The 13,374-nt window shown below is 42.3% G+C and overlaps 1 protein-coding gene across 1 annotated transcript in view; it reads left to right on the top strand.

Annotated features, from left to right (window-relative positions):
- Positions 1–13,374, top strand: part of plekhg5b (pleckstrin homology domain containing, family G (with RhoGef domain) member 5b) — a 118,265-nt gene that overhangs the window by 87,915 nt on the left and 16,976 nt on the right. Inside the window, 2 exon segments of the mRNA XM_061735378.1 lie at positions 9,641–9,832; positions 12,902–13,069. Of these exon segments, the coding sequence (XP_061591362.1) occupies positions 9,641–9,832; positions 12,902–13,069 (360 nt within the window).

Here is a 13,374-nt window from a genome sequence, read left to right as displayed (position 1 = left end):
CTGTAAGCCATGATCAGCAATATTAAAATAATAAAAGGCTTGCAATATTTCAGTTGATTTGTAACTAATCCAGAATGTATGACATTTTTGTTTTTGTAATTGCATTACAGAAAATCACAATATTCAAATTTTCTGAGACAGTCCTGTAGTTAACTAGTTTATTTAGTCCATGATCAGACAGCTCTTGTGTAATTAAGATTAAAAATCTACATTTTGTCCATTCCAAAATGTATTTGGCATTTAACTGAGAGATAATAAGTGTAGAAAATAGTAAATGGTTAGTGATTTTAGTGGTTTGTCTTTGGTCTTGTGCCTGAAACTTTCCCCTTCATTTTCCAGTGAAAACAGTATTCTTTAGTTCCTGTTTGTTGCGTGAGATTTTTCTACATCTTGGGAACATTAGGAAGCAAATCTTTGTTCTTTTTTCTTTTTTTGTCCTCAAATGTTTAATACAAATGAAAAGCTAAAGAGGCGATTGAGTGAAAAATAACAGAACAACGGCCTCTGTTACGAGAGGAAACTGAGAGCTGTGGCTCTGCCTCGGGGTTGGAAGGACTTTGTTCCACAAGCGCCTGGACGGGGGAATGTTGTGCTTATGTCACAGTACAAGGCTGGGGAAATACTGTCCCTGACAAAAGCACCTAAAAGCCTCCAGGACTGAGAACAGATAACGATGCAGAGCGCGCCCCAAGCCTTCACTGCAAAATCTTACCAAGAATATCTGTCTTATTTCTAGTTAAAATGTCTCATTTTTAGTCAAAAACTCTCATTACATTTGAAACAAGAGTCATTAATGAAATTAATTAACCAGAAAAATAACTTATTTGACAATTTTCACCGGTTTCAAGTACATTTTCACTTAAAATACGTAGAAAAAAGATTTTTTTGCTTGTAATGAGAAGATAAATCTTGTTCCATTGGCAGATTTTTTCCACTTAATTCAAGTGAAAATCTACTTGAAACAGGTGAAAATTGTCTAATAACAAGTTATTTTTCTGGTAATGAGTCTTGTTTTAAGTGTAATGAGATTTTTTGACTAAAAATGAGACATTTTAACTAGAAATAAGACAAATATTCTTAAGATTTTGAGTTTTTGCAGTGTTCAAATTTGAGATAAAACTCAAACGGCAATCTGCATCGAGGTGTACTGGATCTGTCATTACCAGAAAAATAACTTGTTATTTTACAATTTTCAACTGTTTCAAGTAAATTTTCACTTTTCACTTCAACAAGATTTATCTTCTCATTACAAGCAAAAATATCTTGTTCCACTGGCAGATTTTTTCTACTTATTTTAAGTGAAAATCTACTTGAAACAGGTGAACATTGTCAAATAATAAGTTATTTTTCTGGTAATGACACTTGTTTTAAGTGTAATGAGATTTGTTTGACTAAAAATGAGACATTTTAACTAGAAATAAGACAAATATTCTTGGTAAGATTTGGAGTTTTTGCATTGTTCAACCCTTAAATTGTTGAAACCAGCCAGAACCAAACCAACTAACTAAAACGGACTTCCTTGCTAAGTACTGCTTTTCTTAATGTATTTTTTAAATCTATCTTTATTGTTTATCATGGTCAAATGTGGTGGAAGTTTATCCCAATATGTTCCTGCTCTATACATTATAGCCTCCAACACATGGAAGGGAGTGGCACGTTGTCCTCCTATTAACACACACATGCACTTTTTGTTTCAGCACAGAGGAAATTGTAATTGTATTGTATTCATGCAGCACAATGCAGCTTGTACAATGAGGAACGGTGGTCCTGTGCTCTCACGCTGGATCACAGACTGGTTTCTGGCTCCCTGCATTACACAACACGGCTGGGGGGGGGTGTCGCACCTCCAGCACCTCCAGCAGCTCCAGCAGCTCCAGCAGCTCCAGCAGCTCCAGCAGCTCCAGCAGCTCCTGCAGCCAGGTCTCCCGCTATCTGACCTCTGTGATGGCTCACAATGGGGACAGTCGTCATATCAACAGTCATTTCAGATGACACAAGCTGAATCAGCAGCAGTCACACGGACCTTCTTTGATGCCGTTTGATGTTTAACTGATGTTTAGCCGAACTGAACTGAAACAAGAGTGGTTTCTATCAAAAACGGATAGTTTAATAGAGTAAGAGTGGGTTTTTAACTTTGACCGTGTGGCTTAATTTCGTGTCCGAGATCGGCTCCAATTTATAGATAAACTAGAATCTTCTAAATTGTTTATTAAAGGTAGATTGTAAATGTATAAGATTTGTTATCACTACATTTAGAAAACAGGGGGCTTATTGGAATGGGACAGCCCTCAGGTACAGGACTGTCTCAGAAAATTTTAATATTGTGATTTTCTGTAATGCAATTACAAAAACAAAAATGTCATACATTCTGGATTCTGGATATTATTTTAATATTGCTGATCATGGCTTACAGCTTAAGAAAACTCAAATATCCTATCTCCAAAAATTAGAATATTCTGGGAATCTTAATCTTAAACTGTAAACCATAATCAGCAATATTAAAATAATAAAAGGTTTGCAATATTTCAGTTGATTTGTAATGAATCCAGAATGTATGACATTTTTTTTTTTTTTTTAATTGCATTACAGAAAATAAAGAACTTTATCACAATATTCTAATTTTCTGAGACAGTCCTGTATGTCATTGTTTTGATCTAGAACTGGAGTCCAAGTCTAGATGCCACTGTTTGGCTTAAGGTTTTTCTCCCACTAGGGGAGTTTTTACCTGCCAGTGTTTATGTAATAATTGCTTTATTGCACATATTCCCCATATGCTTTGGGAGGAGCTACATGCTTAGAAGGCAAATGTGTTTGTCTGAGCTGGAAAGACAAAGAACTTCCCTGATGGTTGAAGGTGGAGATTACTGCAGGGTTGACACACACCTTTATGGCTGCTGATTGTGACCGTTGACCTGCAGCACACTTTATCTGCAGGATCAGGTGGAGATCAGCCACACAAGGAGAGAAACCGGGATGCTTCACTGTGCTCTCCACTTTTACCTGGACTGCAGAATCCTGGAAATGGATTTCTCCTGACTTGTGGGACTTTTCCTCTGTGCCGTTTCATCGGGGGGTTTAGTGTGGGTTTTTTTTTTTGTTTAAATCTGGGATTTGGGGACATTTTCTGTTTTCCTGTGGAAAATGGTTCGTTTCGGTCGCCTGACATCCTGGCACAGCTGGGACCTGCTGCACGTGGACTCTGAGATTCCCGAGTCGCCGCCTCCCCACAGAAGGCCGGCCGCCGGCGACTCTCAGGTGAGGGAGTTGTGGTCATAGCCGACAAAAAATGGTGACATATAGTTACCTTCAGTACTCGAGTTGTAAACAAAAATCAGGGGGGATGGTGGATTTTATCATATGGGGACAGATAATTTGTGCTGATTACAAATAATATAATATATTACAAATAATAGCGCTGACCAAAACACCTGCAGAAATACTGCAGGAATGACATAGCAGCAGTTAAATGCAGCCTTCTGTAAGCTTTAAATATCCACTGGGCTTACATCAAATACATCAAAACACAACAATAAAAAACAGTTTTCTGAACTTATCAATATGACTCTGTCCTTCACAGGATAAGTAAAATGGATCACTGCAAAAACTCAAAATAAGAATATTTGTCCTATTTCTAGTTAAAATGTCTCATTTTAGTAAAAAAAAAATCTCATTACACTTAAAACAAGACTCATCACTGGAAAAAACTACAATTTTCTCCTGTTTCAAGTAGATTTTCACTTGAAATAAGTAGAAAAATCTGCCAGTGGGACAAGATTTTTTTGCTTGTAATAAGAAGATAAATCTTGTCCCACTGGCAGATTTTCCTGAAACAGGTGAAAATGGTCAAATAAGTTATTTTTCTGGTGTTATTTTTCTGGTGATGACTCTAAATGTTGAAATAGCAGTAAAACCACATTCATTGATGAAATGACATAAGGGATGGAAAGGGGGGATGGCAGTTTTACAGGGGGGATGATTTGGACCGTTTTTATTTCAGGGGGGGATGCCATCCCCCCTCATCTCCAGTACTCGTTACCTTTCTTGAAAACATGAAAATTGGATGTTGGCAGGTATGACGATGAGCCGAGTACATGCAGCATCTGGTTGTGTCCTGGCAGTTGACAAAGGCGGCATCGATTTCCAATTACAGCAGCATTTGTTTGCCTTTTGTCTCCATTGTATGATTTGCTCAGAGACAAATCAATGAAAAGTGAAGTTTCCCTTTATTATGAAACAATAGTGTGTGTTTTCCTGGAATTGAATGATCGGATTATCAGAAGTGCAGAGGCCCTGAAACCTGCAGCACGCGCTCATCGCGGGGTTTCTTCTGGGTTCCGTTTCCTGGTTATCCACACGAGATGCATTCATGTGTTGATGTGTGGCCCAGCTTTCAGGGAAGGGTCAGTGTCACGCTGTTTTCCCCGTCGTTAATCAAGCTACCTGATCAAGGAGAGGTGTAATCAGTTGCACAAAGGCGGTAGCTGGAGGAGGCCGTATCTGCTGCTCTTGCTCGCTGCTTATTTTAATGTAATCTGGTTTGTTTTAAAGATTTCTTCTTTCCAGGCCAAGGTTAGCGCTACAAACCACAGTGGATAAGATAAGGCTGTGAGTGGACACACAGTGTGATATCATTAACCTGACTTGCCCCCTCTGGTTTCCCCCCACAAGCTGCTCTGCCCTCCGCTCTGACTGACAGGTTTTTACACCGTCCACACAAAGGAAACCTTGTAAACATAATGGCTTAGCCAGACATGAATAGAGTGGCTTGATGTTTGTGGAGGGGCTCCGTTTGCTCCGTATCACAGTTACAGGACTGTCTCAGAAAATTAGAATATTGTGATTTTATGTAATGCAATTACAAAAACAAAAATGTCATACAGCTCTCTGCGGTGCGATTAACCCCAATCTTCAGATAAAACTAGTCTGTTGAGGAAAAAATATTAACTCTTATTTGTAGCTGCAGAGGAAAAAAATAATCTCACGAGGAAAACAAAAATATTGCTCACGCCTCGGAGCCTCTTCAGCATAATATAGCAGTCAAAAAAAAGAAAAGAGAAGTAAGAGTAATACAAAACATGTACTGTATGTTGTACTATTATACAAATTTATTGAAACACATGGCGAGTCAAACATTTACCAAAGCAGCTGCCAAACACTCCTAAACAAGGTAGCCGGAGACGGTGGTTCTGCAGAACTGCGGCAGTAAATCCTCATCGGAGCTCCATTCTTTAGTAGTGATTTCATATGGATCCAGACCGTTAATAATGATTATTTTCTCCATATACCGCTCCCTGCCCCCCTTGTTTAAGGTATCCCGGTAAATTCTGGTTCCTTTCCAGCAGTTTAACATCTTTTTTTTTGCGTTCCGTCTGTTCACTTGGTGAAACAGAAAAGTCCGTCCCGTCTTCATTCGCTATCAAAACAAATGCACGCGACGGGACAGGAGTTTTCCGGCAGTACGCGCTGGTGCTCATGGGAAACGTAGTGTTCTTTCTGGTAAAGCACCACCGCTTTTGTCCAAAGGAGCCGCCAAACTCAACAAAAGCTGAAAGTTACATTGTGCTGCTTTAAGCTGTAAACCATAATCAGCAATATTAAAATAACACAAGGCTTGCAATATTTCAGTTGATTTGTAATGAATCCAGAATGTATGACATTTTTGTTTTTTTAATTGCATTACAGAAAATAAAGACCTTTATCACAATATTCTAATTTTCTGAGACAGTCCTGTATTTGGTAGTGTGCAGACCTCAGGGGGAAAAAAAAAAAAAAAACTCAATGTTTTTGATGTTGACCAGCAACTTTCATTACCTATTTATAACTTTATTGTTGATCCTCTAATAGTGGCCCCAGAGGACGCCCGCCCGGTCAGACCTTTTCTGCTGCTCCTGCAAAAGGCGTTGGCTTTCTGGCTCTTATCTCAGAAGCAAAAGCAGCTGATAAAATGTGCTGAAACGAGTACAAGAAGGAGACTTCCCGTTTGGCCGTTATTTTTGGAAAACTGCCATTCAGCTTGGCATTGTTCAAACGCTTCAAAAGAAAAACGGTGGCTTTCCTCCCAAAGTCAGAGCAACGGCTACAAGCCGAGCCCACTGTCTTCTTTGGTTTTGTTCAGCTTCTGCTGATCCTGAGTAGCCGTAAACAGGTTTTTTTCTCCCCTTTTTTCTGAGCGGAGGCTGGTTTGTTTGCCTGTTGAGTCTGACCCTCCCCGAGCATTCATCATCCTCCACAAGCACCAGGATGTGTGTTTGAATCAAGGAGCTCCCTGCAAAGCTGCCGGCTGACTCCACCTCCTCCAGATATTCAGATCAGCCTCCTCTTTCCTGCTCCACACAATGAAGCAGGATCCTCCTGGTTGCTATGACTTCAGGCCAGTGTCCGTGTGAAATGTTCCCCGGTCGGGTTGCCTGAGTGAGTCCGGCTTGGACAGCAGGACAGGGAACGCAGACGCACGTCCCGGCTGGAACACTGTCAGCCCCAGAAACGTCAGGTGTTTTGTAGGGAAAAGTACAGCGGTTGCATCTTGCACGAACGAGGAGGACGTGGATGTTTGTGTCTCACCAGTGGAAGTTGGAAGGAGACGAGGCTGAGAAGCTGAGAGGGAGCAGCTGCCGGCTCGAGCTCGGGGATGCGCTGCCGTGCGTGAGTCCGGCTGAAGGATAAGGATGGTTTTTGTAACCTTTGACATGCCTCTGGCTTCAATGGTGAGCAACTTTGACTGGGGTGGAGAAAACGTGTGCTTGTGGTGAATGCTGGTGGAGAACCTTGTCTGGTCTCAAACGGTCCTTTTGTCAACTGGATTTTTCAAAAGAAATTTGTTCTGCATATAAAATCTAATCTGCTGAAGAAAGGCTCTTTCATACCCATCACTACTTTTACTACTTTAAAGTGTTGGCTGGGTGCTACCCTGTAGGGCAGGGGTTGGCAACCCAAAATGTTGAAAGAGGCGTTTTTGGACCAAAAACACAAAAAACAAATATGTCTGGAGCCGCAAAAAATGAAAAGTCTTGTATAAACCTTAGAATGAACGCAACACATGCTGCATGTATCTATATTAGTTATAACTGGGGGAAGATTTTTTTTTCATTATGCATTTCGAGAAAAAAGTCGAAATGTCAAGCTTAATGTTGAAGTACAATCTTGAGAAAAAAGTCGAAATGTCGAGAAAATAGTTAAAATTTCGAAAAAAAAACAAAATTTTGAGAAAAAAGTTAAAAAAAAATGTTGAGATTAAAAAGGAAAGGAAAAAGGAAGAAAAAAGGAAGAAAAAATGAAAAAAGAGAAAATATGAAAAAATAAGAAAAAAAAAGGAAAAAAAGGTCAAACATTTTTTAAAAAGCTCCAGGAGCCACTAGGGCGGTGCTAAAGAGCTCTAGGGCCGCGGGTTGCCGACCCCTGATGTAGGGGGTTAGGGTTAGGGTTAGACCTCCAATGTCTGTCTCCTTGACCAGTTGGACCCAAAATGAGACCGTCCTGCACCCACTGTGTCAGTTTCACTCCAAGCCGTTTCCTTTTTTCACTCCAGTTGAGCTTTAAAAGAGATTATTTTGGTCATTTCTGGCTGAGATTTAAAGGACTACTCTCACTTTATAATGTATTTCTGCTACCATCTGGTTCTTACTCCTGTGAAGAGTTTCATTAATGGTGTGGGGACCTTCTTCCTAAAAGAAGAATCTACATAATACAAAACAAAATTAAAGTTTTGTTGTATTTACATTTCATCATGCAACATACTGTATGATGAGCTGCTTAGGAAAGTTATTTGCTGCTGAAGTTTGGTTTTGTTGTTTTTGTTTCTATTCAGAGGGCTTGTTCATGTGGTCTTCCCAACATTTTTTTTCTGTTGCTTTCATTTTTTATTAATTTCTTCTTTTTAAATTTTGCAGTTTTAGTTTGTGGAGCTTTTGATTGATTTATTAATTAATCAACAAAATAAAATGTCTCAGTCCAAAGAATGTGGGACAAAACTCTGGCATCAGCTCCTGACATGTTGGGGTTTGATCACTGGTGTCATTGACATCTTTTAGGCAAGGCAAGTTTATTTGTATAGCACAATTCAACACAAGGTAATTAAAAGTGTTTTACATCAACATTAAAAGCGCCAAGACAAAATTAAACAGTAAATAACAAATAAAATGAAATAAAATGATAAGATTTGAGGTAAAGTAATAAAAAGCACAAGTTGTTAAAAAGTTAGGGCAGTAGAATACACCAGGTACATCTCATTCTCATTCAATGGCAAGAATTACGTTTCTATACGGTCAAAATGTACAAAGACCGGGTCAAATACAGTATTACAAACGTAATCTGTAAGAATTCGTACGGTGAATTCAACCAATTTGACACAATGCCTGTTTCCAGGTCTTATAATATGATTTTAATTCTTATAATTCTTATTTAATTATTAAATGTTATAAATACAATTATGATTTATTGAATTCATTCTTAGGAGCAGCTCGGTGTGTGTGTGTGTGTGTGTGTGTGTGCATCTTTAGCTGGGAGTGTTTTGACTGCTCGTGTGTGCGAGTCAGAGCGTTTGTGTTTACATGGGGGTGATAGGTGAAAGAATTTCGGTCGTCCCGTTTCAGCAACAGTGTCAGTGTCCAGGAATGCAGGTTCCGACTCCCCACCAGGAGATTCCTCCACACTGACAACTGGAACGACGAAAACAACTGCTTCCTCAGATACGGAGGCGGCCCCTGTTTGTTTGCTTTGCGGCGGCTCGTAAAGTGGACCCAGATTGGCCGCGGCAAGGCAATGCGCGGCCGACTGCTGACAGCCCAACAATGGCCCGGCCAAACAATGGCCAGACTCGGCCCGTCTGTCCTTGTGGAACAAACTCTTGCCTGCTCCTTGTGATGTAACCAGCGTCCACGGAGGAAGTGGCAGGCCTTCCCTCTCCTGTTTATGTCCAAGTGTTAGGACGGCTCTAACGGTCCTGCTGATGTCATCCTCAGCCAGAATTCCCCTCCGATTTCCTGCTTATCCTGTCTTTGTATATTTCTCTCATTCCATCATTGTCTCTTTCCAACGGAATCAAGGGGAAATCACAAGGGCATCCAGTCCACCGGACGTTTGCGTGGATGCCCTGGTCAAAAACAAAACCTCCACTTCTTTCATTTTCTGTTCTGTCCGTTCCACAGCGCCTAGGGATGGGAATTGATAAGATTTCGATTCTCTTCAACTCTGTTTTCTATCTTTGAACAAAAAAATACAATTGAGGTCAACAGTGAGGTGTTAAGACGCCCCCAGCCTTGGGATCCTCGATGATGCCCAAGGCTGGGGAACCATGGTGTGCAACTTATTGCATGCTGTGTATGCAAATGCTTTTGCATGTTGCTAGTGTTTCGTACCTTTGTTGAAATGTCCACATTGCAAGTATTGCAAGTCGCCCTGTTGTCATCCTTTTTGGTAAAATGTAACCAAACTTTCGAGCGCTATGCCACTTTCTCGCCATGTTTTCCCGCTGGGCGCGAATGACGTCACCATTCGCGCCCACTGGAATTGATAAGGGATTCGTTTGCAAAAAAGGCAAACGATTCCAAGGAATTGACAAACCGGTTCTCAACAAGGACCGGTTTTCGATTCCCATCCCTAACAGCGCCTCATGCAAACCCCATCTTTCCTCTGTGCCCCGCAGGGTCAGGCGCGACGGAGGAAGAACATCACAGAGTTCCTGGGGGAGACCAACATCCCGACGCCGGACTCTCTGGGGCAGATGAGTGGCTCCCTGCCCACCGTCGGCGCCGGGCCCGACAGCTGGAAGAACCGGGCCGCCAGCCGCTTCAGCGTCTTGTTCAGCTCCAGTCCCGTAGCCGGGTCCTTCGGCAAGGTAACGCCGAGCAGGAGGAGGAGGAGGAGGGGACTTTGGGCCAGTCCCAATCCCCTTCCTAGTCGTACTTTTCAGCCCTACTCCTAAATTTTGCGCGTTCCCGTGAGGGTAGTGGTGTCCCAATTCCTCTTTGCATGTAGGGTTAGTGGGCATAACGAGGGCTAGTGTGTATGAATTTAGCCCTTCACAGCGAGGGATTTCAGATTCTGACTTTGCAACCGAGGGCCAAAGAAAATTTCCCAGAATGCTTTATGTCATCATTTGCAGACTGAATCAAACAAAAAAACATGGCGGACATTTCTAATTTTTAGTGAATAAAATCAATATTTTGAGTTAGTTTCTGCATAAAAATGCGTTTTGATTACATTTCTAGCGAGAAATATATATTTTACTTTCATAATATTCACTCAGTGAATGTACATAATTACTCACTTGCTCATTGTTGCGTTGTATCTTCAGATCTCACCAGAATAAAGGCTGATTTATGGTTTCGCATTACACCAACGCAGAGCCTACGCCGTAGGTTACGCGGCGACGCGCGCTGTTCACCGTACCTTACGCCGTAGGCTCTGCATTGGTGTAACGCGGAATCATAAATCAGCTCCCGAGCCGACGTTTTTTCTCAGGTGTTATTTGGATTAAATGAGCCCAGGTTGGGGATCTTAACGATTACTTTTACGCCTGAAAAAATATCAAAACTTAATAAAGTGGCATATTAACAGCGCTACAGCTGAAATTAAAACAGCTTTTAGCTCTCAGCTTCCTGATATGGTGTGACGTATGTGCAAACGTAACTACGCAGTCGCTTACGTACCCGAACGTAAACCACGCAGTGACGTAGCAAGTGGTGTCCCAATCCCTAGGGAACATTACAAGGGCCCTACGCCTGTGGCTTCATTTTGAGGGCTAGTGGTAGAAAGTAGGGGGTGTATTGGGATTGGCCCTTTCTCTTGGCTGGAATCAGAAACTACAGATGCTAAAAGGGTGCATGTTTTCTGTCCAGACGTGTGTCGTATTATGAAAGCTTTGAAAAACAAACAAAGCAGCAGTTTGAAGCAGTGGGGGGGGGTGGGGGGGGTCACAGGGCCACATCCCGCCAGTCCTGGTGAAGTCATTTCCCCTCAGAGTCTCCTGACTTGTTGGCTTACACACTTTCCTCCCTGCAGATCTGGAAGTGAGCAGGTGGGGAGGACAACTGGGCTCAGGCGGTTCTCTCCAAAGTTGTGTTGGTTTTAAGAAGTGAAACTTAAGAGTTTAGCATTTTGTAAGATCCGTTCCAGGGTTTAGATGAGAAGACTGGCCAGCAGCAGCTACACTGCAAAAACTCAAAATCTTACCAGGAATATTTGTCTTTATTTCTAGTTAAAATGTCTCATTTTTAGTCAAAAAAATCTCATTACACTTAAAACAAGAGTCATCACCAGAAAAATAACTTATTTGACAATTTTCACCTGTTTCAAGTAAATATTCACTTGAAATAAGTAGAAAAATCTGCCAGTGGGGCAAGATTTATCTTCTCATTACAAGCAAAAAAATCTTGTTCCACTGGCAGATTTTTCTACTTATTTCAAGTGAAAATCTACTTGAAACAGGTGAAAATTGTTGTTTTTTCCAGTGATGAGTCTTATTTTAAGTGTAATGAGATTTTTTTTTACTAAAAATGAGACATTTTAACTAGAAATAAGACAAATATTCTTGTTAAGATTTTGTTTTTGCAGTCTAGACACCCTTTTAGGCTCACTGACTAAAGCTTAATTAAGTTCTGAATGACAAACCTTTCCCCGAACTGAGAGGCTTTTCCACAATAATGATCAGCTTTGATTCTAATGAAGTGCAGGCACGTGCTTGAGTCTCCCCCACTAAGGTTACGCCCTGCACAGTAACAGATGTCATGTAGACACACAAGCTGTCAGTCACCCATCAATACAGGGTCATCTGTATTCAGCGTATCTGCGCCCTGCGGCCCCCCCGGGCCCCCCCTGGACCTGCACCTCTGTCACCCTCCACGCTGCAGTCACCCACTTTGTCCCCAAACCTGACACAGAAGTCCTAATGTGATCACGGTCGTCCTGGATCCGCTGCCTGATGTCCCTCTAATAGTCCCGGGGCCAGAAGCCCCGGCCCCTCACCCCCCCCCATCTCCCCCTCTGCTATTGTTAGGCCGGTCTCGGTGCACAGAGCTCATTTTCATAACTACATAGAGCCTGGCAGCTTGAACAAAGAGCTGAATAGCAGCTACTGTTGGATCACTAATGGTGCTTTTACACTAGCACCTACTCAGCCCGACTCCACTCCCCTCGCCCTCAATTCTTTTCAATACCCAGATCAGAAGTAGGAGGTTGGAGTGAAGCTGCTGTGACGTATTTGATTGTGTGATTTAAACCAAGAAGACAACAATACTAAAGATGTAGAACCTGGAGGAGATGATAAATGTGCTGCTGGGTCTGTGGCTTGTGTTTAATATCAAGTTAAAAAATGAGAGTGAAAGAAGCTTCAAGTGGCGACGCTTTTTTTTTTTATTAGTTTGTCTCTGTGCTGCTGAAAAGTCAGCTGGAGCCGTGAGCAGCTATGAAGAGACAGAGCTCCTGGTAGATCTGGTCGTTCCTTATCGCCCGACTAGATCCCTTTTTAATTCTCTCCTCAGCACCAGGTTTATGAACATCTGCACCTCAGAGTTGGATCATGAAACAGACTTTTGCCTGTTGAATAAAATGAACAAGAATCCGTCAGAGTCTCTTTCTCTGATTTCCTCCTCCTGACTCAGACATCTGACTCCGACCCCCCGACCAATCGGTGGCCTGTAATGTGATGACATCAGATTCAGCCGACTCAGCCACTTAGAACCTCGGTGGAGTAGTTACAGAAAAAGTATCTACTCCTACTATCTAAAAGCGCCAAACCGAGGCGAGTCGGGCTGAGTAGGTACTAGTGGAAAAGCGCCATAAGAGTGTGTGTACTGATGAGGAAGCCCTTCACCTCCAGCCCTACGCCCACCTGACACGTCCCTTCGCTCTCGTGCTGTGCAAACTAATAGGATGTGATCTGTAAATGGTTCTTGTCTTATTTCAGGAGGGAGATCGCCTGGAGCAGCTCCAGAGCAAGCTCCAAACCTACACCATGTTCGGGCTGCCCAAGGTGCCGCGGCAGCTGTCCTTCCACCAGGACTCCTGGGAGGAGGAGGAGGAGACCAACCTGGCGCTGGAGGACAGCTGGCGAGAGCTGCTGGACGACCCTGAGGTACCAATTCAAGAATAGAATTGTAGATAACGGGCTGTGAGTTTGTTTTCTCCCCCTTGATGCAGAATAATGCTCATCCAAAATGGACAAACGTTCTCTGTTATGTGATTACAGTAATCCCTGGCTAGAACACGGTTCACCTTTCACGTCTGGCTGCTTCACGGATTTGGATCGTGCATCGTGTTCTGCATTCTGATTGGCTAAACAGTCTCCCCGCTTCTGCACTTCCTGTGTCAATAACGTTGGTTGCTTAGCAACAATGCTGAGAACGGCCAATGAGCTTCAGCAGCAGCTCAAGAACGGGA

Source organism: Cololabis saira, chromosome 12 (assembly GCF_033807715.1).
Source record: "Cololabis saira isolate AMF1-May2022 chromosome 12, fColSai1.1, whole genome shotgun sequence".
Classification (NCBI taxonomy): domain Eukaryota; kingdom Metazoa; phylum Chordata; class Actinopteri; order Beloniformes; family Belonidae; genus Cololabis; species Cololabis saira.
This window is presented reverse-complemented; position numbering and strand designations above follow the sequence as displayed.